We start from the raw sequence: 26,589 nt of genomic DNA on the forward strand, positions 1-26,589 counted from the left end.
TCCTCGGCAGTTTTACAGGCCGCACACAAGCCTGCTATTGTCTCAGAAACACACGCCAACACACACTCTCACACGCAGTCAGAGAAATCAGGCTCTGCTTTTAGACGTCTGCATGCACAAGCAAGACTGGCTTTTCACTTTCCACAAACCGCCTGTCAAAAGGCTTCACAGAGCAGCGTTTACTGTTTGTTTTCTGCTCAGCATCGGCATGTCCACTCTGCAGATATGCAGGCCGCCAATGACTCACGTAATGAGCTGACAGTGTGAGAGACAGGAGAGAAGAAACCATTAGATAAAAAAGAAAGGGTAAACATGCAACACTTTCAGCTCTGACTTTTATTACGAGAACACTCCCAGTATGTTAGTTCCATGGCCTCTAAGTTGAACCAGTATTTGTGAGTATGAGCTACACTCTCTCAAAGACCAGAGAAGTCTCAAACTTGTGATGTCACCAAGTATGGAGTCTGGAGCTGCTCCATCAGCGTGTTCTCATCCCAAATTGGCCAATACCTGCACTTCACTTTCTCAGGGGACCAATGCTTAAAAATATGATGTGCTTGGTCCTGTGTCCGGTTTGGACGTTCTAGGATCAGTGTTGGGCTTGTTACTCAAAAAATGTAATTATTACTCAGTAATCATTACTCTTTTCAAAAGTATTACTTTAGGTAGGTATTACTTTACTTTTTACTCCCTGTCAACAGTAACTGTACACTACTTGTTACATTACTTTTCCATTACACCCCTCAAAACTGGTAGTTGCATATTTCCCCAAAATTCAGATGTGCGCCTCTGTGTTAATGTCAGGGTAATCGCTGGTAAGTGTAGCTCAGGCTAGACAGCTTGCAAATTATCATAGTCTACTGTTTTCTGTTGCCTTTGGCAGTTACTTTCCCAAAGATCTGCCTGAAAGATGGAGAGTCACTCGTGGCGCAACATTTCATCCACCACACATCCAGCAACAAGCTTCATCACTTCTTTGCAGCAGCAGCAGCTGTCCACGATTAAAATCCAGTTTTGGTTGTTTAGCCAGTGCAGGGCTCAGTCTCACCTTTGGTGCAGTGTATTTCCTGGAGCTTCATGTTGCTGTGCTGTTGGTTGTAGTAGGTTTTTTTTGCAGAGGAAAGAGTTGGAGTACGACTACCTCTTGTCATCTTTCCTCCCAGCAAAATCAAAGTAAGGGGAATATTTCCAGCTGCTCAAGAAAGGGTTTCCACCTTCAAAACTAGCTTGCTGCTTTGTGATGTCCCTGCGCAGCACGACGACTATGAAAATGACTCCGCTGATGTGACTGTTGTATTTCAAGTCAGCAGTAACGTCTTAACTAGGTATAGAGTTTTGGGGTAATTGTAATATTATAACTGAAATCTTATTAGTAATTAGTTACACTACTCATTATTGGAAAAAGTACTATTATCACTGTGACGCGTTACTGCTCAACACTGTCTAGGACGGCGTTTCAATTTACTATTGTTACATGGATCGTAATTGTTTCTTCGACCAACGGGGCTCTCATTTTAGTGTAGAGCGTCAGACTGAATTTCAACGCACCATGTCAGGTCACTCACATGATAACCCTTAATACACATAACGTTATTCATCCCTACAACAGGACATACTTTTTCCTAACCTGATATGAAGTGTGCGCTGCACATGTGAGCATTTTTGATGATGGCCTCCGTCCAGTCCTTTGGTCTTATCCAAGCAGCAACCTCCAGGGATGACGAGTGAAGCCAATGTGAAGTGCCAAAAACTGCAGTTTGTTGAATGGCCACTTGAGGTTGGCTCCAAAACCGAGTCAATCCCCACAGACCCCCATGCTGAAGTGCTCAACTTTACAGCAGAAATAAACATGTTTACAACCTGGTACAAAAAACGTTTTTTGTCTCTATAGCTAATTTCCCCTTTCATGACAACTCTACAGGGGGTGAATTTTTTATAACTCATCCGTTTAAATTTTATTAAGGCTTAAAGTTGTGCATAATTGAGGGCGTGGCCACTTTGAGTGACAGGTGATGCCATCACCCGTGGCTAACTAGTTGCTGGCTGTCTGCTAGGCGTCGTCTCAGCTAACTCACAAGTCATTGGACCTGACCTCTTAGCTGTGTCTGTGCCTTTTGGATATTTTGTTTCGTGAGGGAGCTGGCACCAAGCGGGAGCATGAGCGGGAGCAGCCAACACCACAGGGCTAGCCAAAGAAGCGTAGCTTGTTAGCCTTAGCTAACTTAGCAGCTTCGAGCGAGATGGGCGTGTTTAAGCAACCAGGCTTCATTTGGCCCGCCGCTTTGCCCATTTTTGATTGGTCGGGAGTTGGGCGGAGTCAGGCACTGCCAAGATGGTGACAGCCAGAGCCACCTACTTTGAGCTTCAAACCCGCTATTCAGAAACCAATGGTGACGTCATGGTGACTACATCCATATTTTTATACAGTCTTTGGTCTTTTCACATTTAACCATCTTTGTTTTTGTTGACGGGCAGTGGCGGCTGGTTTTGAGCCATGACTCCTTCTATTCTGGCTCCCAGTAACACAACAAGACAAACGCATTTTAAGACTCCTGTGTAGCCTACAGCCCTGTGGTGTCATGTTTTGCCTCCAGCTAACAAACTGACGTCAGTGTGACGTCGGCCCTAAAGGGGTCTAAAAGGTAGGAACTCGTCACTCATAGTAAAAGCTGAATGAGAAAATTGTTTTTTAGGGCCTGTAAATGAACATTGGTGATCCACAGTGACTGAGTGACAAGTTCAGTATCATGAACACACACTGTAATTTATTTGACTCAACCCTTCATACAGTGTCCTGGTGCCTCAATCACTCACTAGCACCCAAAAAGTGTTCATCCACAGCTGATGGTTGAAAGCACCTGGTTGGGTAACTTTTCCCAAAAACTAGCATCCAGCTGTTTCAGGAAATTATTGAGCCTTTATTTTAAATTAGAAACTACATTTATGTGATGCTTTTTGTAAAGAGTCACATCTTTGCTATGTGGACTTGTGGCTGAGAGCTGCAAGATGAGATTTCAGAAAATATTGATGGGCAAGCTAACACATTACCGGTTGTGGTCTTTTCATGGGACTTTAAAATGTCTACATTTGCAAAGTTATGAGTACTAACAGCAACATGAATAAGACACATTGTCCAGACCTGACCTACAACATGTGGAGGCAGCAAGTGTCTCTGTCAGGGGTCAGCGAGTGCACAGATGAGACAATAACAGCAGCTCAGGAGGCTCCAGCTTCTGCTTTTGTTAATCCTCGAAATGCTGATAACAAACTCTCTGACTGTTGTACTGGTGTTGGTTTGGTTCATTTTACAGTTTTTCTCTTGTAGGTACAAAATTAAAAATAACAATTGACATTGCATTCGGACTCAGCTGACAAATTATTCTACTCGTTACACTTCATTTCCATCTTCAGTCTGACATTGTGTCCGCTTTAACTGATTTCTGTGAAAGAGGGGGATTCCATTTTCCCTTTCACTAGAGACCAATGTATTTGCTTGAATCTGACGTCATCTTAAATCCACGCTGATGCCAACATACTGGTTTTGTCGATGTTTTAAGAATGGAGCGGAGCACAGTAACAACAAACTGTGATGTCGGGTGATATCTATATTGTCTTTTAGCAGTGGCCGTTGTTGTTATTTCTCCTCACTGGTGCACCACCTGACAAGAGCTTGGTAACACTAGTCCAGCCTGTGGTGCTGATTTGATCTTTTTCATTTTAGCTGAGAAATCGCTTTTTCATGTTACAGTGACATATCATTCTGTCTGCTCAGTGGAGTGGGTGAATTCAAAGGTCTGAACCCAGGTGACATTTATTCTGTTTGAGTGTAATTTTAATTTCAAACTCTCACTTAAAGGACCAGTGTGTAGGATTCAGGGGGATCTAATGGCAGAAAGAGAATACAACATTCAGAATTACTGTGAAATTATGTTTTCGTTAGCATACAACCATGACCCACTGTGGATATCGACATATCAGTGGGTCCTCTTCCACAGAGTCCACCATGTTGTACCACCATGTTTCTAGAGCAGACAAACCAAACACTGACTGTAGAGAAGGCCTTTTGCATTCTTCACATGAAGGCCACCGTAGGTGAGGGAAAGTGTTTTCACAATAAAGCAACATTTTTGAAGAATTTTTGAATCATATATATATATATATATATATATATATATATATATATATATATATAACAAGTTCACTTAAGTATTTATGATTTTTTCCTTGTCTTGGTTTTAGACTTAGGTAATCCCTAGACTGTTGCACAAAAGACCTTAGAAACCAAAGCAAGGTACCTCGCTCTGACTGATCTTATCTGCAACATGACCGAGTTTATGGTGATAAACCATGTTCTGGGGATCAAATGTACTGTGCAGTTTGTGCTTTCTATGATTATACTCCTCCAGAAGTTTAATCTTTTCCTCCTCTGACCATAAGCTTCTTGATTTTCTTTTCGTCTGCCATTTTGTCACTAACTGTAAGACAACTTTGTGAGACGATAACAGGCGACACAAGTGTGAGTCCAAATAAACAAACAATCTCCATGAAAACTTTTACAGTTGTAAAATCTCTTTTCATGCAGTAAGTGAGTTAATGTTTTTTCTTAACCAAGGAAACCTTAGGGGATTCTGTGCAACTGTGAAAGTCCCTCAGCTAAGGAGGAATTAAGTCTGAGAGTATGAAGGAAACTTAAGGTGTTTTGTGCAACCAGTCTCTGATATTTACTGCACTTAAGTATTGAAAGTTTATTTCTTTGTAACATGTACACATGTACACTTAAAGAAAAAGAGGTCTTTTCCCACAACTTGAAGGATTTAAAGAACAAAATCCAGTTTTTCCTTCTTTTATCCGTCTGTCCCTTCCTCCCTCGGAGAAAAAGTACACATGCTGTTTAGGAAATGTAGCAGAGTAAAAGTGAAAGTTGAAACAAATATGAAAACTCAAGTGAAGTCAAGACTATCTCTGCTGCATTGTTTCAGCATGTATCATTGTCCTCTAACTAAAAGCAGTGTAACTGTTATGTTTTCTATCAATAACACTAATTTAATGATATTTAAAGTTGTAATTATTATAGAGTAATATCAAACTTCAACTCAGATCAGTAAATGTCAGCCATATTCTCATGACACTGGGTTGTATCTGCAGGTATCCGACCTGCAGCTCAGCTCCTCTTCAATGCCAGGTTTACTTGTATGTTTATAAATGACGCATGAAGTCCCAGTGGTGCACAGAGGCACACAGTAACTAAAGCCATCCACAGCCTCATGTTAGCTAATGCCGCCTTTTATCTGGGGGAATAAAAGGCCATTGAGAGCGAAGAGCAAACTCTGACCACAGAGTCAGTCTCCTCATGTTGGGACACGGAGAGCGCCGCAGTGAAAATATAAAGACCTTACATCATTTCACTTTGTGTGTTTGTCTTTTCCGAGAGCGTTTCTATTGAGGTGCTGTGTCCAAACATGCTGCTATTACATAAATGATGCGGGACCGTGAGAAATGAACATGACGTGACATTTCATGAGGCCGGGGAGACTTTGTGTGATGTGTCTGTGGGTCAAATGTTTCACCGGTAACCAATAAGAACTCATAACTCAAGATAAGAGTGAACTTTAATGACCCCTGTAGGGAAATGTGGTGCTTTGACAGTAAATAGTGGTCAGATAGAATAAGAAATGAAATATTTTTTTAACATAAAGTCCTAAAAGTTCAAACACTAGAACATGATAATATAAAGTAAGTAAAGGAGCTGCAGTAAAGTGATGGACAAAGACAGAAAAAAGAAACTTAATAAGAGAATATTCTCTCAAACATGTGTGTTCATTTTATCGTTAAAATAGGTGCAACTATTTTTTGAATATCTGCGTGTAACAGACTGTGAGAATATATAAATATGAAGCGTATTTTGCATGAGAAGGAAGAGCTTTTCTGTGAAATAATGTTAATAAGTCCATCATCAATACCCTCCTCCACCCCCACACAAACACACACACACACACACACACACACACACACACACACACACCGGCTGACTGTCTGAGCTTGAGCGAGCTGATTTCCATACGCAGCCTTCAGAGATGCACTGAGCCGTACCTGGGCCACATGAGGAAGTCTTGGCACTGGCAAATCACATTCAAATTCAGCCCTCAAAATTTGCTTGCCTCCCAGCCAACACAGGCTTAATATCAACTCTTTCATGTTAGCAATATGCAAACAAGAGAGCCTGTGAAACCCTGTCTGTGTGTGTCTCGCTCCGCACCAATCTGTATCTGTCTTCAGAACAGAAACAGACAGACAAACAAGTTGTTAATGGTGCTGGTTAATTATTAGAGAATATCAAATTCAATATTATGTATAACATTATATTTATCAAGTGGATCAGGGGTCAGCAACTGTTTCTATCTAAAGAGCCATTTTAACCAGAAATAAAACTCTATCAGGAACCACAAAACAAATTTGAATCTTATAATGAAGCTAACACAACCTGTGTCAAAGTCTGAATTAGCGTCCACATTGAAGGCAAACAACTCTGTCCACACTATTAGATTCTCTTTTATCCTCCAAGAAGTTTTTGGATTTTGAATCCACAGCTAGCCAAGCTTTGGAAACTAAACACAAACCACCCCTAATAAGAAGAATGTAGGAAACTCTTTGGGACTACAATAATAATACATGATTTTTTTTTTGTCAAAGTGTAAATTCATGCTGTGCACCCACACATTGTTCTAATTGAGAGCCTATCCGTTTCCAAAGAAACGAGACAGGGAAACAGGAACTATCATCAGTACTGCACAGTTTGCACAGATTGCTCCTCAAATGCGATGTTATTGTGATGATGGCATCTGGTACTCTTCTGGGGAAACAACACAATAAACCCTTTGGCCTTTTGGCTCTGCCTGCACGTCTCTTGTGATTGTGAATGTTTCCCAGTGCTGTTTAATTTCATCCTCCGCTCGATATAGTGCAAATAAGATGACACAAATGTCTGGCTGAATATGGGGGAAATGTGTATGACAGCTAAAACATTCCCATTGGATGGAATGGTGCAGCTATAAAACTGAAGTCTTGGGTTTATATCGTCACAATGTAAAGACTGTGAGCTGAGCTGGATCTCGCTGACAGGGCCAGCATGAGAAACAGTGCTGCGCATATTCATTGGGCTACACACTGCGGAAGTAAACTCAGAGGCTAGAAAACTTTTATGGCATGTGCGCCAGGTGAGCAACTCTTAGGGTCCAGTATCTAGGTATTATAAAATCCATGGCTACAACAGTAAAGTGCCCAGTCACCAGAAGAAAATGTACATTTCCACAAACCTTAGACACGTCACATTTGCACATTGTATTTGCATCATAACAGCGTTTCTAAAGTGATGTAGTATATGACCTGGCTTTGTCACTGGGAGGTGGGGGAGGTGAAGCATGGCGTGTCACCTGAGTGAAACACCTGCCAAGCTGCAGATCACTGCCTGAGACCAACTAACAACAGAACTGTTTTTTAGTGAGACATTACTGTGTTTCCTGCAGCTTATTGGCCCCCAGATGTGGGTGTTTTATAATGATCCATCGCTGCTTTTCCAACCAAGTGATTTTGATTCTAAAGCTAACCAGCTCTTAAATTTATTGTGGTGATTGGGTTGCTTACACGGTCTAATATACACAACCTAATATATAATAACATAGGAGTCACAGGGGGCATTTCTGTGTAGAATGAGTACTTCTGCTTTCAATAGCTTTAAGTAAAATACTTCCAAATAAAGTTTGGAGTACAGAACTTGTAATCTGTTGATTTTACTTAAAAGGATAGTGCACCCAAAAATGAAAATCCAGCCATTATCTACTTACCCATATGCTGATGGAGGCTCAGGTGAAGTTTTAGTCCTCGCAGCACAACTCCACCTAATGGAGGCTGACGGCGCCCCAGATTCAAACGTCCAAAAACACATAATTGAAACTACAAAATATCTCCATACTACCTCATTGCAGCCTGTAGCTCTAACTGCCTCTCTGTGCAACGTGCTCACATGTGTGCCCTTGCGCGAGACAGTGAGACATGGGCACCGCGTTCATGTGTGTTCATGTGCTTTCGCTGGTCTTGTGCAAGCTCACACGTGAGCGCGGTGCACAGAGAAGCAGTCAGAGCTACAGGCTACAATGAGGCTAAAAACAGAGTTCAAATGACGTTTTTCCAAACAACTTTTTGTGTCGGGGCTTCAGGACACTTGGATCACTACGGACGAGCAGTATGGAGATACTTTGTGGTTTCAATTATGTGTTGGTGGACGTTTGAATCTGGGGTGCCGTCCCACTCTCCCCTTGGATCTCTGCAAGGGATGTGAGGACTCTAAAATTTCACCTGAGCCTCCCTCGGCATATGGGTGAGTAGATAATGGCTGAATTTTAATTTTTGGGTGCACTATCCCTTTAAAGCTGCTAGAATTAATATTTTTACAATAATAATACATCAAATGACAACATGAAATCAATGTGAAAGGGGCTGGTGGTGGTGATGAACTGACAGTGATCTGTATCACTGGAATCTGTAGCTCCACTCTGCCTTACAGAGCTTTATATTCAGATTCAGATTCAGATTCAGAATACTTTATTAATCCCCGGGGGGAAATTGTTTTTGTTCCAATGCTCCGTGCAAAGTAGAAATAGAAATACAGCATGAATGGAAACAAGAGATAAAGATGAAGATATAAATAAGATACTAAAATAGACAATGAAATAAATAAAATAAAATATTAAAGTAGACATTAAAATAAAATAAAATAAAATATAAAAGTAGACAATAAAATAAAATAAATAATAAAATAGTAAAGTAGACAATCTGAAATATATACAATATACAATGAAATGGTTGTAGCGTTATAAATGAAATAAGAATGAGTAATTATATTGTGTGTTTTGTTTTATAAATAGCCAAATGAGTCCGATCATCAGAGGGAGGAGTTGTACAGTTTAATGGCCACAGGTAAGAATGACTTCCTGTGGCGCTCAGTGGTGCATTTAGGAGCAATCAGTCTCTGGCTGAAGGTGCTCCTCTGTTCGACCAGAGCGTTGTGGAGAGGGTGTGAGCCATGCTGAAGTATCGCCCGCACCTTCGACAGCATCCTCCTGTCTGACACTGCTGTCAAAGGGTCCATCTCCACCCCCACAACGTCACTGGCCTTTCTGATCAATATTATATCATGTTTTAGCTCAGTTAGCAGCTAAAAAGACAGGAATTCCCTCAGGAGTCGGTAGAGGCCAAAAACAGAGCTAAAAGAGAGTGAGTATTGGAATCGCAATCGTCCTGTAGCCAGAAATAAAACTCCAAATGAATGCTAACATTGCTCTGTAATTACTGGATGTGTGAATAAGCATCTGTTTGCAAACCAACCTGGTCTCACTCCGAAATCATCGAAATTCGGCTCTTGGTCAGTGACTTCCGGTGTCAGACACGGATGAAAGAAGCCATCTTTTCATGTCCGCATGATACTCAGCCAAATGGCACCAGGCAGCGTCAGGGATAAATGTAGTGGGACCACAACGAAAGGTATGGCAGCAGAAGTCTGATAAGGGTGAGTGGGAGGGGTGGTGGATGGGTCCAACAGCCACTGACTTTCACCCAGAAGACCAATGTTCACTTCCTGTATGACTGTAAAGCCAAACCCTGTTCTTTTTTCCTAAAACCTAACCACATACACCTGTTGGCTATGCGTGCCCACGTGCGTTTGTTGTTGAAAGAAAAGAATGTCAATCTGCGTGTTGTACTGACATACTGCTTTTATTTTGAAAGGGACTGTATGCAAACTGTACATTTCCAATGAAAAGCAAAGTGTATTTTGAAAACAGACAATGCATGTAACAGGCAGAAGTTGACACGGCGTCCCAGAACAACAACCAATGCACCCAGGGTACCTTGCACATTATATCTTGACGTGAAAACACTGTAAGGCCTAGACACTGGCAATGAAGGACCCCTCAAACCTCAACGAACCTCAAAGACCACAGCTGACGACCCAACCAGCAAGTATGTTCTGAAATAACTCTCCACACTAGCAAACAGTGGCCGTCTGTAATCGTCATTCAGAAAGAGAAACTTGAAGACTGTCATGATGCTATTTAGCCAGTTAGCACATTAACAACACAATCCAATGTTGAAAGAACAGAGCATATTATCTGTGCACCTGTGAGCAATGACACAAACCATCTGGAAATGTTTCTGCTAAACAGCTCAGTGGCTAAAGAAAAATAATCTTACCTTATGGAACAAGTTTGTTTTGGTCTCACTCCCTCTGGACTTTAGCTTTTTGTTTACTTTCCTCACTTTCGTTTCTCTGCTTGCGCGCTGAGCTGAACTGCCAATCACAGTGATTTCATTCACTGACAGGCTCCGCTGTGGCCAACAGAGATTCAGCATGCTGAATCCGCCCAAAAAAAGCAGACAAGGGCCGACAAGTAAGCAGGCAAGAACTGACAAGGGCAACAGATGCTCACACTGACCAATGGCTGACTGTCAGCTTGGTGTGTCAGGGCTTTTACGTGCCCCCCCAAAAAAAGGTTTAAGTGTTAGATCTGATCACATCTTCCACCCGTGAGCCAGTGTGGGTCCTGTTCCAAAGGTTAGTGATAGTTAGTGATAGTTTGCTTGCTCGTAACCAGTATCCAGAAACCAAAACAATAAAAGGCAAAATTAGAGAAAGGTCTGAGAACAGAAATTTGTGCAGCAAACACTTCATATTCCTATCGTGGTGATTGCCTCAGATGAATGTGTGTGATGAGGCTTCCACTGGTTGTCTTTTATCTACTTTAAGTACATGGCTCGGTGCCAGATCAGTCAGTTTCTTACTTTCACCACATTTTTATTGACTTTCTGTCAGGACTTCCCCTCAGACGACTTCTGTATGTTTTCATAATATCCATCTGTCGAGTCATTACCAGACTGTATGTTTCTGTTTGACTTTTTTTTCTTACCTTTATGTCTGTGCTTTGCATCTTTAACCTTTTACGTTTTAGTAAGTTTTATTTTAGCAGTTTGATGTATGAAAATCGATGTTACCATTCTGCAGCCTGACCTGATCACTGCTGTACGTACAGGAAGTGTACACTCTAACTATGCAAACACTGTAGGTTTCATTTACATTTATGAGGAAGGCACTCCCTTCTTCCTGTCACTCTGCAGGATATTTATCTTCACATGTAATTAAGATGTCATCCAGTTCTCACGCCTTATTTCAAGTCTTTTTTCTCTGTCACAGGGGGGATCGACCACTCCGCCCTCATTCGTCCAGATGCCAGGTGAGACGCTGCAAACAAATGTAACATCAAATATCACTCACTCTTTACTGCCTGCAAGCCAAAGCTGTCAACACAGGCTCAATTGGCTCTCTCATTATCAGCACTTAGAGGATCCTGATTTGTGTTTTGTCAGCAAATTTCAAGAATCAGGGGCGTGTAAACTTCACAGAGCCTCAGTGCTGTGATGAAGATTTCATTCATCCCAGTCTAAAAGCTTTGTATTTCCCTCCGCAGGGTCTCACATGCTGCCCAGCTACTACGGCATGAGGCGTCCTTTCATCTCAGACTCAGACTTCTGCCCGTCCACCAAGCAGTTCTCCCCTGATGTCTATTCGCCCACACTGAGTGGTAAACCTCTGGGCTGCGAGCCCTCCACCATGACCGGCTACTCCCCTTTCATTGACAGCTACTACCCAGAGACCTTCGGTGACTACCGTAGCGCCGCCGCCTTCTCCAGCTCAGGAGGATCCTTCCTGCCATCGTCTGCCCTCTCATCCCTGCTGCCCCCCTTTGGTGGAGAGTCCTCGCATTTATTCCTGGTAGGATGGGCTCCTGTGTGTGGATGTCTGTGACAGAGTAAAGGTTCATAATCATCTAAAGTAAATCTGAAATCAGGAAGAAAGGTGTTTTAATGATCATTTGGACACCTGAGGAATGTTTTAAGATAGACTTAAAAAAATACTGAAACTATCTTTTAATCCTAGTGCATGCTGGGAAATGCTCAAAAGGTTTTAAACCAGCTTGTGAAGAAAAACAAAAAGGCTTCATACTCCAGTGTGCAGGGGCGTCGTGGTGGGGGAAAAAGTGGGACTGATTACCCAGGGCCCCAGTGGGAGGGGGGCCCTTGAAAAGGCTGGAATAACTAAATTAAAATTGGCTGAATAATCGGTTGAAAGGCTGAGCTTTATTGAAGAAAAGCCGCGGACAAAATTCTGCTAATTCAGTGATAAATACATTTCATTTCTTTTAGAGTCTTCACAAAAAAGTTTCCTGTTATTTTGTTTTATAAAAGCTTTTATTGTGATGCAGCAAAATTAGGAGATCCTGTTTTTTCGAGCTGACAGTGAACATGACACAGTAAAATAAAGCAGATATCTAAAGTAAAAACAGGACTCAGGAGAGAAACTAAACTCCAAACCTCAGAGATTTAGTTAGAAGCTACAAAAGTACTGAGAGACTTTTCTCTCTCTTGCAGACAGACACAAAAGAAGTCTTGCCAAACACACGGCGTATTTCAGAAGGGAGGTCATCAGGGCTTGGCTGCTGGTTGGCAGGACGTCACTGCCCAGCTTTTGGACCTACTCTTGAGCAGGTCCATCTCTGGCATGCCTTGCGTGTCTAAACATATCATGAGAAAAACAAATCAGCACGGCATGGCGGGACTTGGCGCGGCCAAAAGCAGTTCTGGGAAAAAGGTATTAATGCAGAGCTGAGGGAGTGACTGCTTAAAGCCACAGTGTGCATATATTGCATTCAAATGGAAAGCGCACTCTAGCGCCTCACTGTTTCAAACGTGTATAGCAACAACGGTAGCTGCTGTGTACCAAAAAGCTATGATAACACTGATGAAACCATGTCATCCAATACTTGATGGAGTATTCATTCAGGCTCCTACACAGACACACACGACGCGAGTTGACACCACACCTTCTCACCAAGCTGGCTGTGTTTACAACGTAGGACTGTTGGGGAGGGTGTAAGTCGAAACAAACCAATCACGTCTTGTCTTTTGACAATTGACAAGTGGCTCAACATCACACACCTCATCCCTCTCCTCGCATCACTGCGTAGCTGACAGTGAGTAACAGCTGTTAGCGGCTGTTAGCTGACAGCGGCACTGGCCGCTAACAGCCAGAGATGGGCAAAAATACATCAAAATGTATTTTGATACAAAATACCCCTCAAATAAATGTACCAAAATAAAATACAAAATACTGGTGTGAGAAAATGTATCAAAATAAAAAACATGTATTTTGTATTTTCAAATACAGAAAATACTTTTTCTTTTTAGCAGCTACCCGCAGCTCTATAGGTCACTCTGTCGGTCAGTCCACAAAGCTTTTCATGAATAACTCAAAAAGTCCTTGACCAAAAATGCTCAAAATTTGCATACTGCAACTAGAGACCACGAGTAACTGTACCAGAAAGAATGCCCACGATTCGTCCATAGGTGATAGGTGGTGCTATAGTAACCGATTCAAATCTTTTTGTGAATAACTCAAAAAGTCCTTGACCAAAAATGCTCAAAATGTACATGCTGCAATTAGAGACCACACGTAACTATGCCAGAAAAACAACCATGATTCAGCCATTAATGGCGTGATAGTAGCAAATTTGGTCACAGCTATTGTAAATCTGCACTTGTTTTCTCACAATTTGGTATAGCAAAGTATTCAGGTTTGGGCTAGTGTGGGTCCATCCACGTGAGCAGCATGCCTGGCAAGTCTAGTCTAGCTGTGCTGTGAACTGTCCACCATAGGTCTAGCCAAACAGCAGCAAGATACTGTAGCTACTGTAGCTAGTTCACTTGTTTGCTGTCTGACTTGGAGCCTTTGGAGCCCTGTGTTCAACTTTTTTCAAATGAAAAAGAGAAAAAAAATAGCTAGGGACACGTAGGCTACCCTAAAATATTATTTATTGATTCAGATTTAGATTCAGACGACTTTACTGATCCCACGTGAGGCAATTTATTTGTAGCATACTCATCCCAAGCATCAACCACAACAACATACAATTTCCTATGTTATGCACAGTCCAGTAAAACAGACCACTAGGTCATCGAAGGGCACATTGAATGGCCCAAGTTTAAAAAAACATATAGATAAAAATATTTTTTTTAAAAAATTAAAAGAATGTGTGGTCTATTATTTTTGTTTTTGATTCGTGGAGAAAGTATTTTGAGTATTTTAAATACTAATAATGCTTTTTATCAGCTTTATCAAATACAAATTGCAAAATACTCAAATGTAATTGAAATATGTATTTTAAATACAAGTAATAGAAATACTGCCCATCCCTGCTAATAGTGGCTAGCGGCTAGCGGCTAACAGCCAACAGCGGCGCTGGCCTGTGATTGCGTTACCTTTCTCCTTCAGCAGCTCTCTCCACCTGGGAAAGGCTACCCCGATGTTGACCCTCATTTTTTGAATTCGCTGGTCACGTTGCCTTTTTGATTCCCTTTTGCGCTTTCTTGGCGACGAGGATTCCGTCTCCCGTGATGCTGCATATGCATGATCCTGCAGTATGCTCAAAGAGTGGGACTTTGTTATGCTGCAGCAGTGCCGGAGTAATAGCGAAGCACCTCTTGCTCCTCTCCTTCTGCTTCTCAGTCACGCAGTGCTGGTCTGGCTCTCAACGAAAACGCAGAAGGCAGGGCTGTATGTCCTCTGCCGGTGGGTGTATTCTCAAGATGGCGAAACGTTATGGAACCCCCAGATGACTTATTGTCCTCTGTGTGCCTGGAGGGAGCTAAAAAAGAAATCTGATGCTGGGTTACCTCATCAGATTACGATTGAGACTTAAAGGTCCAGTGTGTTGGAACATTTTCTCATTTACTTCCTCAAGAAAATCTCAGATTTGCAAGTACTTGGAACAAAAAGTGGATAATTCATAAGTGGATATTACATGTTATCTGCAGCTGCTCAAACAACAAAGTGCACATCGAGGTATACTCCACATATTCTAGTCTTTGAAAACTGAATAATTCAAGCCAAATGCGTTTTTCACATATTGGTGTTTTGTGTTTTTTCCCCAAATTAGAAACTTATATTTTTGTTGCCACCATAGAAATGTAAAAGTACAGGAGCAGTGGCCTACAAGGATTGAATGCTGTGTATGAAAGCGTTGTCAGGGTGCTTTGATTATGATCCAATCTAGAGATTGTAATTATTTTAGTTCCAGTCACTCATAGTGCAGGACAAAATTCAACACTACTTATATGTTGTGTTTTTGCTGCCTTAGAATGAGCTGTAAATACACAGAGAGTGAGGACTCGTTTATATAGATCAGTATGTTGCACCACCATGTTTCTAACCTGACCAAGTGCTTTTATTGCCTGAACTTAAGGTTATTAACCTAAAAACAGTTTTTACCGATGTAGTAAGATAGTTTTGAAAAGACGCATTGCATGTAACAAGCCTCTATTGAGACACTGTTCGAGATCATCCAAAACAAACACAGGAAGCAAGCTAGCACATCATATTTTGACATTTGGTCCTCTAACAAAGCGGCAGTAGTCTATTTGATGAGCTGGGATGAGAATATGTCAAATAATCCACTGAATTTCAAATGGAGGGAGAATTTTTCTCAACCTACAAAGGACAGTTTAATCCTTCAGTCAATCTAAAACAATCAAAACCAATTCAGCTCCTGGAAAACACCTCTTGAACTTCTGGAAGTTATCAGAAAATAAAGGAAAGCAGATGTTGAACAAGCCAGGTGAAGTCACACTGGTTGCACTGCTTGACACTACTAAATCCCAAATTCTCAAACATCGTCAAACATGTCTTTTATTTCCTTTCTCTAGACATTACAGGAAACAGGATATCAATGAAAGTAGCACACAGACTGAGGAAGAATATAAATGACATCATGCCATAACAAAGCACTCCTGTTCTGATATGAGCCAACAGTCTGACGGTATCTGATGGTGGACGCTTCCTTTAGCCGGCAGAGGAAATGACTGAATAATTTGTCCTCTCCTGTCTTGTCTTCCTGCCTCAGAGAGACTCGTGGGAGCAGTCGGTCCCAGAGCCAGTATCCCAGGTGGATCCTCTGTGTCCAGACAGCCTGGCTTCAGTCAGCGTCCCGCCCTCCATGCCCAGCCCTGAGCCTCCAGGGAGCCCCTCCCAGTACCGCTCCCCCAGCCGAGGCTCCTCCATGGGCCCCAGCTCCAGCAGCCAGCCCTACACCCTGCACCCCCTGGAGGACGCCCACTACCACCCATTAACCACCAGCAGCTCCTACCCAGTCTCCTCCACCTCCTTCCCCTGCCCACCATACATGAGCACTCCCATCAGCGACCTGGTGTCCAAGATGGTGACAGAGGAGGCCGCTGAGAGTCACGTTGGCCTCCCTGCCAACAGCGAGGCCCCATCGTCCTGGGCCAAAGAGGACGGAGTGAGCGGAGTGAGCTCCTGGTCGCCCTACGAGATCAGGAGGGCCTACTGACTGGATGATGGGTCAGAGGGTCACAGTTTAGAAGAAGGAGGTTTCACAGACAATTAAACGATGAACTCAACAAGCACTTGGCAGTCCAGAGAAAAATCAGTCAGCTGTGGAGTGTTTTGGAGACAGGACGATATCCATTTATTTACAGAGAGAGCATTCAAGTTGGTAGATGTGTTGGTAGGAGCTGGTTGAAGAGCCTACTATTTCGTAAACAAGAAAAAGTGTGACTTTTTTTTTAATTTGTTTGAAACAGAACGGACTAACAAAACACACCATGTGCCTTAAAACTGAAAAACAAACCAACAAAAATGTAGTTTAGCTGATTAAAGAAGGTCAACTTTCATGTTATTAAAAACTGTTTGAGCATCTTACAAAGAACCATAAACTTCCAGCTTACTCCATTGCCAGTGGGTGCAGGCTAAGAGTGTCTAGTTGGAGTTAAAGTCTGATTTAAATTATATACTGTACATATGTTCACATATCTGTGTTTAGCTGAAAATAAACATGCAAGTAGGATTTCAAAATGGCTGATCTGGAGTGTATTTATTGCCACAATAACCAGGAATTCAGCAGCATGGGACAAGCCTCTGCACAGACCTGCAGTAGCCGTGACACCTTAACGCCACGTGCTGTGCTGCAGCATCTGAGAGCTAGTTTGCATATGAGCCGAGAAGGTAAAGGGATAGTTTAGGTTTTTTGAAGAGGGGTTGTTTGGGGTACTTATCCATAGACAGTATGCTAAATACAGTTGATGTCAGTTGGCACGCCCCCAGTTTGGAGAAGCAGGCTGGAGTCTGACATGGAAGCTAAGCAATGTGCTGCTTTGAAAGGGTCAGCAACAACACCTTAATAAGTTTGCCACCCTAAAAAAATCAGTAACTGTTTAAATGTGGCTATATTTAGAATAATTTCACCACTTTACTTTACTGTAGACAGTGATTTCAAATGAGCAAATGAAGCTGTTATATTGCTCTCTTCAAAGCCAGACTCCATTGAGAAAAACAGTGATTTAACACTGCTGAACACAGGAGCTGCTGGTCTACTGCTGCCTCTAAAAGCTAGTTTGTTTGTGTCATTGTGTGACTGCGGCTGCGATCGTTAGCTCAGATTCACCAAAGTCACACAATAACACAAATCAACTAACCGATTGAAGCAGCAGTAGACCAGCAGCTCCTGTGTTCAGTGAGCTAAAATTGTTGTTTTTCTCAATGGAGCCTGGCTTTGACCAGAACATAGATGGGAACTGAAGCTGAAAGGGAAAGCAGTAAAAATACTCTAAATATACAGTACACTTAAAATGATATTGATTTTTTTAGTTGGTTAAAACATGTTTAATCACTGACCCCTCCACAGCAGTACATAGCTTAGCTTCCATGTCAGACTCCAGCCTGCCTCACCACACTGGGGGTGTGCCGACTGACATCTACTGTATGTAACACACTGACTATGGATAAATACTTCATACAACCTCACATCAAAAGTCTCAAACCATCCGTTTAAGCTACATGGCTAAAAGTAAAGGATAAATGGCTTTAAGGTTGAGCTGGCAGTGATGAAGAGGTAGAAGCATGGAGGCAAACTCACTGAAAAAGTGACCAAGAGTAAATATATTGACTGCTCCATTATCACTATGTCTTGCATGAAAAAACATTGCAGCATCCATTTTATAGAAGACAGTGTTCATGAACATCTTCAAGATATAAGAAAATCTAAAAGTTCTGCTTTCTGGAAACCAAAGAACAGCGAAACCGCTGTGTAGCATTCAAAACCACCATATAAACAATACTGTGCTGTGTAAACTATGGCTGTAAATAGATTTAAGTGTATTTCCTGATGTTGAATAATAATATTTGTTGACATCTACGCCAGAGTAAAGCTTCCATGACATATCTTTAAAGTTAAAAAGAAATGACAAAAGACAGAACAAAAAGTGAGACATAAAGGCTCCTTTAATGTTTCGTCTCATCAAATGCTACAAACACACATTTTTACACATTTCAGGGTCCATATGTGTGGTTACAGCGACTTGTGTCAGAAATCATTGAAGAGGTTACATATACTCATGCACTAATACAATAACATTAAAATCAATATTTGTGAAGCATCAAGTGGAATTAAACATGATTTAAAAAATTCAAATGTGACACACTGTTGGTATAAAGTTTTTATGAAATACAAATGATTCAATAATTACTATGTAAAAACACCCAACAGTGTCTTATAACAAATGTCTGAACTGTTTATACATTCACAGATATGTTAACACTGTTTAGAAAATCATTTAAAACTGGTGATGACATGATTATTTATTTATGATAAAATGTTAGAAAACTTACATGTTGTCAGCTGTCTGTCTACACACCCAAGCTTTATGAAGGAGATATAGTTTTCAACAAAGACAATACTAATACTAATACTACTATGACTAATAATAATAATAATTCATAAAATAATAATAATAAATTGGATTTTCTGGATATTGAAAGACACTTTACAGCGAACAACATCAAAACAAAGAAAAAAAAAATGAAATTACAATAAATTCTGATGTGATATACTGTCAGTATAAAGTTTTTATGAATCACAAATGATACAGTAATTAGCCTAGATAAATAGAATGGATAGAAACACTTTAATAGTACCTTAAAACAAATATATGAACTGTGTTCACATTCACAGGTGTTAAAACTGTTAAGAAAATCATTCAAAACTGGTGACGACATGATTATTTAAAAATAAATATTATAAACGTTACATGTTGTCAGTTGTCTGTCACCAGAATGTTTACGGAGTACAACAACAAACCAAAAATAACAAAATAGAATAAAACAAAAACTAAATTACCTCACAAATATCCTTATATCTGCATACAACTACAGCGCAGTGTGTTATAAACCATTTAATAATTATTTGTATAAACTGTTTATAGATGATAAATATGGGGGTAAAAATAAAGTCTTATCCAAAAGGCCTTAAGACATAATGTCTTTAATTTGCAGGCTTTTCCAGTCAGGCAGTGAGTTCAGATTTCTTGTCTCAACAGAAACACTAAAGTCTTTTTAATGTTCGATGTATGTGGAAGTCATTTTTAATGAGCTTCTATTAATATGAAACACCTTTATTTTAATTAAGAAACTCATTCCAGCATTGCTCTGTATGGGATTGTGTGTTGTTTTTTCAGAATTAGGTGGAATAGTGGTTGAATTTAAGTGTATATAAATAAAAGTTTACTGTGTGTGTCTCTACTAGAGCAGACCATTTTCAAAACTGTATCTGACATGGATTTTAATTTTCATCAGGAATTACATTTGTTGTGAACATAAAAAACCTTTAATACTAGCCAGTTCATGCTGTTAGACCTATAAAAGTAAATGTATGATACACACAGGGTTACAGACCGGGGAGACGTTGTGCTCTGACACCAGCAGGTGGCGCGCCAACACCGCAGCTGCAGGGGGAGCAGAGGAGCCGCTGCTCTGCAACAAGAGGGAGGAACACCATGACTGCAATGAGACGGAGCAGAGAGCAGAGGATGAAGGAGCTCATGTGTGTCAGGATGAGAAGAGGAAACCTTAAGAGATGTGCTTCGGATCAACAGAGAGTGTCAGAATATGAAACACAAACATGTGACATGGGTCAAAATATTATATATATTATATATTGTCTTTACAGAGTGGAGACACAGCTGCTGCCACTGAGTGCTGCTGTAACTTATATCAGTGTTAGGCTTTCATCTAGCTGTAGTTATAAAAGGGTAATTATAACAGGCATGATAACTACAAAAAACTAAATAGATACAAAATAAAATTATAATAATAGCCTAATAATATTATTATTAATAATAATGGGGTTTAATGAATAAATGAATTAATGACTTAATTTCGAGCAATAAATAAATTAAATTAAAAACAAAAATCATCAAACATGCTCAAAAAGGAGCAGGAAGAACTACACATTGATGTAATATAATCCTTCCCTCTTCTCACTATTCATCTCTCTTTTAAAGATTAAATTGTCATCAGCTATCCCAAACTTATTTACAACCATTAATATAGATAAATAAACAACAATCTTAGATATTAAGTATATAAACCCCATCTTAACTTTACTTACACCCCAGTTAACACCCAGCGATAAATAAGATAAAGACATTCTGCATATGATTTGCGCACTGTGACCTGAGAGACCTGACAGCTCCAGGTGTTTACAGCTGTGTTTGATTTTGTCGTTATCACTGATAATTTAGTGACTTTTCATGAGCAAAATACTCTAAAGTAATATATATATTGTAAATTAGTGTAGCATGTTGCACAGGCTGGTGTGAATGTACTGTTGCTGTCTGATGCACTGATGGAGCCACCGAAGTGTTGAGTGCAGCCTCATTAAAAATGATTTAAAAATAAATTTGTTTTAGTTTTAATCAAGTGTGGTGAATTTGGATAGAGGTGATTTAGTGCTGAGGTAAGAAGGTGTATTAGATTTAAATATTTATTCAAAAAAGCTGTCAAGCTGTGGGGTTCTACTGGGAGCATTCCTGTATTCCACAATTATTTTTTCTTCTTAATAATTCAAAGTGTATAAATGATAATATAGTAAAAGTTTCAGGGTGCCGAGTCTTGTCCCTGCAGCCTTCAGCAGGTGAGTGCACTCACAGCACTTATGGAGCAGCTTAAGGCCTGCGATGCCAAAGATGGCTGCTGCCCTTTGCCACGCCCACTTCTTTGCCACTTTTATGCGTTTTTCTCAGAAATAAAGCATAAATTTATGTTTGAATATACTGTTGGCACGCAGAGAGGCCGCAGTAGATGTGTGGTCGCCGATATAAGGTGAAGTTTGGTGTTAAAGCTGCGCACAAGAAGCACCTAGTGCTGTAGTGCTTAATGAGGGGGTGTGATGCTCTGATATTGCAAAAGGAGGATAAAATTAATAAAAGTATGCTTTCTTTTTGGTCAAAGTGTAAAATACTATTATATTACATTAAAGTGGAGCTTATACAATGTCTACGCGTAGTGATTTTTGTTGAAAAATCGATATAACTCGGTTGCCTCTGAATATTCAAATTGAAAGTAACGCGCAATCAAATCATTGTCAAATCATTGAGTTCTAGGGGTTTTAAATAGTAGGCATGGAGGGAGAAAATCTCAAACTAATATGTCCCCAGCTATATTACAATATTGTTGTATGCTCTAGCTCTGCTGTAGGACATTTGTGTTGAGATTTTTGGAGACTTTTGCACAAATTTCGTTCTTGGCCATTTTGCTGAGGCAGAAAAGGACGTTGTGGAGTCCCACAGGTCTTCTCCAGGGAGCCTCTCTTCATCAAAGTCATCATGTCTGGTGAGTTTCACGTCGGATTTTCCTTTGGAAATCATTTTGTAGCATTTTCTCCTGTTAGACAGAAAAGAGAAAAGAGAAAAAAGGAAGAATGTTTAGTGGCAAAATTAAAAGCACACCTGAGTCACATGCAAAGTGGGGGGGGGCTTTTTCCCCACATATGCTCATTTTGGTCACAAATTTTAATCTTATATGAGATGACCACGAGTGAAATTAAACTTAATGTGATTAATCTTTGTACTTAAATGCCACCTGTTTGTGATGGGAGGATCAGGAGAGTCGGCTTTTCCCATTCAAACATTCTTGTACAGCTTTACCGACTTTTATGGATTTATTATATGTTCAGTTTCTGTGTTAACCGTCTGTTTGCACATGCTGCGACATGCAGACGGTCATTTATAAGACATTTTATTCAAGATTAATAACTTCTAGATGTAACATTTCATCCGTAAAGCTTCTCAGCCCGGGCTGCTCGTGCGTAACAGGACGTTAGGAGTAACCGTGTTGGAGTGGGATGTGTCTGCTGTGTAATTTTGCCCCACTATTTGCCACATTTAAGACAAATCATGAAGTAGCATTTAGCTGTATGAATATTTATCAGATGATGTCTCGCAGCAGAGGCTTAGTCTCGTTATCAAATCGCCTTTTTCCAAACGGCTCGCCACTCCTGAGTGCTTTAAATTACGCCTTTAGGAATAAATTACGTGCACCTATGCGAGGCGTTCTTTCTGGGTTCCTTAATCAAGCTTCACCTATAGGAAAAATACGGCTAATTGTTCTCTGAATAAACGCCATAGAGTTTCACTCTTTCCAAAATCGGGGCAGGGATGATTTGAATAAAATAACAGAGATTGAACAGAGCTTCGGTTTATATTATAAACAGCATGAGGCTGAAATTGCTCCCGAAAAGTTCCACCAAACAACAAACCGAAGCCCAAACTGTGCTTGTACTGAACGTCCGGACAACGTGGAGGTGACGTGCGTAAAGCGTATAGACTGTTTACATGAATAGTTGTTACCGATACAAACTTTACTCCCCTGTCGACGTTTACGCACATCTGTAGCTCAGATCAACAACTTCAACACGGTTACTAAGACAAGATTCGAATTTTAGTCACCGATCGCTGCACACAGACTCTTCCCAGCTCTTTGTTTGTACGTTTTTACGCGGTCGCCCCGAGCGCCATTATTCAACTTTACCAAGCGATCCAACGCGTGTTCCAGCCTCCTGACCGATCCAGATTCGCAATTTTAACATCCACTCTGTCACCTATGCGTTTATGATCATAAATATATACTTACGGTGGCGTATTTTGTACCGATTTCCTTTGTTCCTGGTCTGGGCGGAGTGGCCGCGGATCACACACAGGCTGCAGTGAAAGGGGTCTGCTGACGGCGTAATAGGAAACGCTTGTGGTGCCGTAAAGAGGCAGCCCTGACCGGGAACACTGGAGGACGCTGGGGTCGGGACAAGTGGGTGAAAATACCCGGAGCCAAAACGCGTATTTTGCGCTACAAATGCGCTTTTACGCACCGCGAATTCGGATAAAACTTCACATCCAAGCACTACACACAGTTCAAACCACATTTTGTTGTTTAATATAAAATTATATGTGTGTGTTACCAACGTTCTGTGCCACAAAATCCCGCATCCAACATTTTATTAAAGTGCAGGACAACATGGCGACATGATCATTTGATGGAGAGGTTTCAGGTCATTCAGAAAACATATCTGACATTTCATTTTTTGTGGATTTGAGGGAAGAAAACATGAGCTGAGACTGAGGGAGGAGGAAGGAGGAGGGAGGGGGTCAGGCGTGTGGGAGGGGGAGAGGAGTCAGTGTCTGCTATTGTCTCCTCCAGGGGGAGAGTGTTTAGTAAACATGACTGACATGCTGTTTTCTCCACGCAGATAAGCCAAGGGTGTACCAGGGCGTCCGAGTGAAGACCACGGTCAAAGAGCTGCTCCAGAGGCACAGAGCCCGGGAGGCCAACAGCAAAAAAGTTAAAACGGTAAACCTGCCTCCCTCACTGCTCCCACCCCCACTCCCCCTCTGCCTCCCCCCAGTACACCCCCACTGTCACTGTCTGACAAAGCAGGAGAGAAAAAAAACTGTGCAAAGCAATAAACTGCCCCTGTAAATGATTGACTGCCCTTCCAGTTAAAAAAAAACACACCAACGTCTTTTTAAGGCCATTACGCACACACACTATACACACTGTGCACAAACACACACGTTTGCAAGGAAAGCAACACCAAATGTGAGAACAAAATTATATTTGTCAAAGTCAAATATGACAAAGTGTCTAACGATCCTTCTCTTTTCTGTCTTCTTCCTCCCGACCAACAGATATACCAGGCTTGCTCCAATCTCCAGGATCTCTCCTCTTTTCAAAGTAAGTTTAGCTGCAGTATCCAAGTCCACAAAAGTTAAATGAATCGATTAAAGCTACACACGCAGCGACCTAAATATGAAGTAATCAGAAGCTACACCCGCAGTTTCGATGCACACTTTGCAAAACCAAGTCAAAATCTGTTTGCACTTTGCAATGATCCAAAATAAAAATCCATCCATAACCGCTGTGAATCCAAAATGTTCAGAACGATGTTGGAAAAATCCACCCTGGCTTCAAGAGGATACCTAAAACAGATCAGGATTCTGTATTTGGATTAATCTAAAATAAGCAAAGTCAAAAGCAACAACACTCCTTGATGACAGACAGCAACAACCTGCCATGAACCAGGAACAAAATACTCACATGAAAGCCCCAGTCATGACCAAATGCTCAGAAAAAGTCTACTTGGAATGCAATTCTAGTCATCTATTGACAGCTCAAAACTTTCCAAAAGTGTAGGGTCCCCTCTTATAAACGAACACATTCAAATGTGTTGGCTGATGTTGTTGTGACATCACTCTCTGAACTTATAGGCCTATTTAAATGTCTTCCTGTGGTCTGCATACAGAGACTACCTTACACCATATCTGATTGCGCTCTCCCCTCAACCACTGACTCTCTATGTGGGCAGATTAGGGAAATACATATTAAAATCTTTTAATTAAAATGCAGCATAAATCGTGAGTGGAGCTATTTTCACACTTTGGTGCACAGCCGATGTGTAGGTTAATATATATCACAGGCATGTCGTGCGTAAACTGCAGCCAGTGAGACTAGTTTTCATTTTTATAATATTTTTTTTTGGAATATTTTTAATCTAATTTTTCTATTTAATTCCGTCAGGTCGCTATGTGGACCCTCCTCCCACCGCTGCCCCAGTGGACGCGAGCAGCTGTGGAGCGCGAGCCTTCCAGCTGCGCACCGCCCAGTTCCCCGTGCCTGACAGCTCGTGCAACAACCTGATGCAGCAGAGCACCTTCAACGACATCCAGGAGCAATTCGGCGACATGGTGTTGCCCGGCAACGGCTACAGTGGCAGTAACAGCAACAACAATAACAACAACAACAACCACAGCCCTGACAGCGGCTACAACGCCTTCCTGCCTCCCCATCCCACCTTCCAGCTGCCGTGGTGCCCTGGACTCTCCTCTGATGCGGACTACTATGGCCCTGGGATGGTAGGTTTCGCCCACTGACACCAACCAAACTCCATTCAGAAAACAGCATATTTTGATATAAGTAGTTGCCTTTGGCTTTAACTGCAAAAATATTACTTTTATCCTTATCTATAGACTCTTTTTATATATTCGGCACAAACATAATCTATCATGTCATAAATATTTGCTCCAAACGGATGTATTTTTTAAGAATAAACCTACATTAATGAGCAATTTCTAACGCTGTACTAAACATTAAATTGTATAGTTTTAGAATAGAGGTTTGGCATGGCTGTATCCCCTCACCAGAGATCTGCTGAGGCTTGAGTTCAGCATGTAATAATTATACTTGTGTGGCCTGTAGGTAGATTTAGAGCAGCTAATTTTGTTTGCTTGATAGAATAATTCAATGGGAGACTATAACTGTGCTTGCTGTGTCAAAACAGCCTAAAAATAATAGAGGAATAATTTAATTTCAGAAGCACAACAAAGGAATAATTAGCCTAATTCACAGTGAAAACTAAAGCAGTATCAACACTCACAGGCAACCCTGGTGAGCCTGTGGCCTTGTGCCAGTTTGACGTCCATCACCTGACACATCTGCTCAAAATAATCCTCACCATCTTCTTCTCCTTCTCCTCCAGGCTCCCTGCTCCCCACCGGAGTCGCTGAAGCTCTGCAACCCCATGGATCACAACAGCTACTCACCGCAGGACTCTTTCTCCTCCTCTTCCTCTTCCTGCTACGACTCACCCACCAGGATGGAGTCCAGCTACCACAGCTTCCCCTCAGAGCACTACCACTATCAACACTGCAACCTCCAGGACTGTTACTGCCTGTCCCACTGCTGGCCGGGCCAACAGGAGAGCTTCTCTGCCCCCGAATATGCACCTTACTACAACCCCACAGACTATCCATACACCTGTCCTGCGGAGGAGAACTATTATAAGAGGGATCTGATGAGCTCTGAAATGTGTTACAATATACTATGATGAGACCGTCGACAGTATTGTTTGTCTTTGACTGTAAATATTCTGTTCAAGTAGCCAGTGAGGCTGTTTGCTGTTTGCTTGGATGGTCCGCTGTGCATTTCACTGTGTGCTCTGATTGGCTTTTTGCTTTGGTGGAATGATGAATGCTGAATGGATGGAAAGGCTGATATTTTTGTATCGATGACTCTTATTTTACTACTAAGATTTATTTTCATACACGTAACTTGTTTCGTTAAATAAAAAAGTGTTAAATCAACAT

The 26,589-nt window shown here is 41.2% G+C and overlaps 2 protein-coding genes and 1 long non-coding RNA gene across 6 annotated transcripts in view; 2 read left to right on the forward strand and 1 right to left on the reverse strand.

The window, feature by feature from the left end:
- The window catches only part of pou2af2 (POU class 2 homeobox associating factor 2), a 30,083-nt gene extending 13,112 nt beyond the window's left edge, over window positions 1-16,971 (forward strand). For all 3 annotated transcript variants that reach the window (XM_033632156.2, XM_078167525.1, XM_033632155.2), the window contains 3 exons: window positions 11,243-11,282; window positions 11,517-11,821; window positions 16,005-16,971. In XM_033632156.2, coding sequence (XP_033488047.2) covers window positions 11,243-11,282; window positions 11,517-11,821; window positions 16,005-16,451 — 792 coding nt within the window. In that variant the 3' untranslated portion in view covers window positions 16,452-16,971. The remainder of the gene's footprint in view (window positions 1-11,242; window positions 11,283-11,516; window positions 11,822-16,004) is intronic.
- Window positions 16,972-18,382: 1,411 nt separating this feature from the next.
- On the reverse strand, window positions 18,383-23,681 carry LOC144462762 (uncharacterized). Its single transcript, XR_013490986.1, has 2 exons — window positions 23,087-23,681; window positions 18,383-21,838 (listed from the first exon to the last, which is right to left on the reverse strand). It is a non-coding gene; the product is annotated as an uncharacterized LOC144462762 (long non-coding RNA).
- On the forward strand, window positions 21,658-26,586 carry LOC117259135 (pou2af1). 2 transcript variants are annotated; one of them, XM_033630370.2, is made up of 5 exons: window positions 21,658-21,787; window positions 23,697-23,797; window positions 24,136-24,181; window positions 25,025-25,359; window positions 25,983-26,586. In XM_033630370.2, exons 1-5 carry the CDS (start codon window positions 21,781-21,783, stop codon window positions 26,328-26,330), a joined length of 837 nt encoding a protein of 278 aa, XP_033486261.2. In that variant the 5' UTR covers window positions 21,658-21,780; the 3' UTR covers window positions 26,331-26,586. The 2 variants fall into 2 exon arrangements, with proteins under 2 accessions (XP_033486261.2, XP_033486262.2); XM_033630371.2 differs by lacking the exons at window positions 21,658-21,787; window positions 23,697-23,797; window positions 24,136-24,181 and adding an exon at window positions 24,762-24,902.
- The last annotated feature ends 3 nt before the right edge of the window (window positions 26,587-26,589 follow it).

The sequence above is a fragment of the Epinephelus lanceolatus genome, chromosome 4 (genome assembly GCF_041903045.1).
Source record: "Epinephelus lanceolatus isolate andai-2023 chromosome 4, ASM4190304v1, whole genome shotgun sequence".
Taxonomy (NCBI): Eukaryota; Metazoa; Chordata; class Actinopteri; order Perciformes; family Serranidae; genus Epinephelus; species Epinephelus lanceolatus.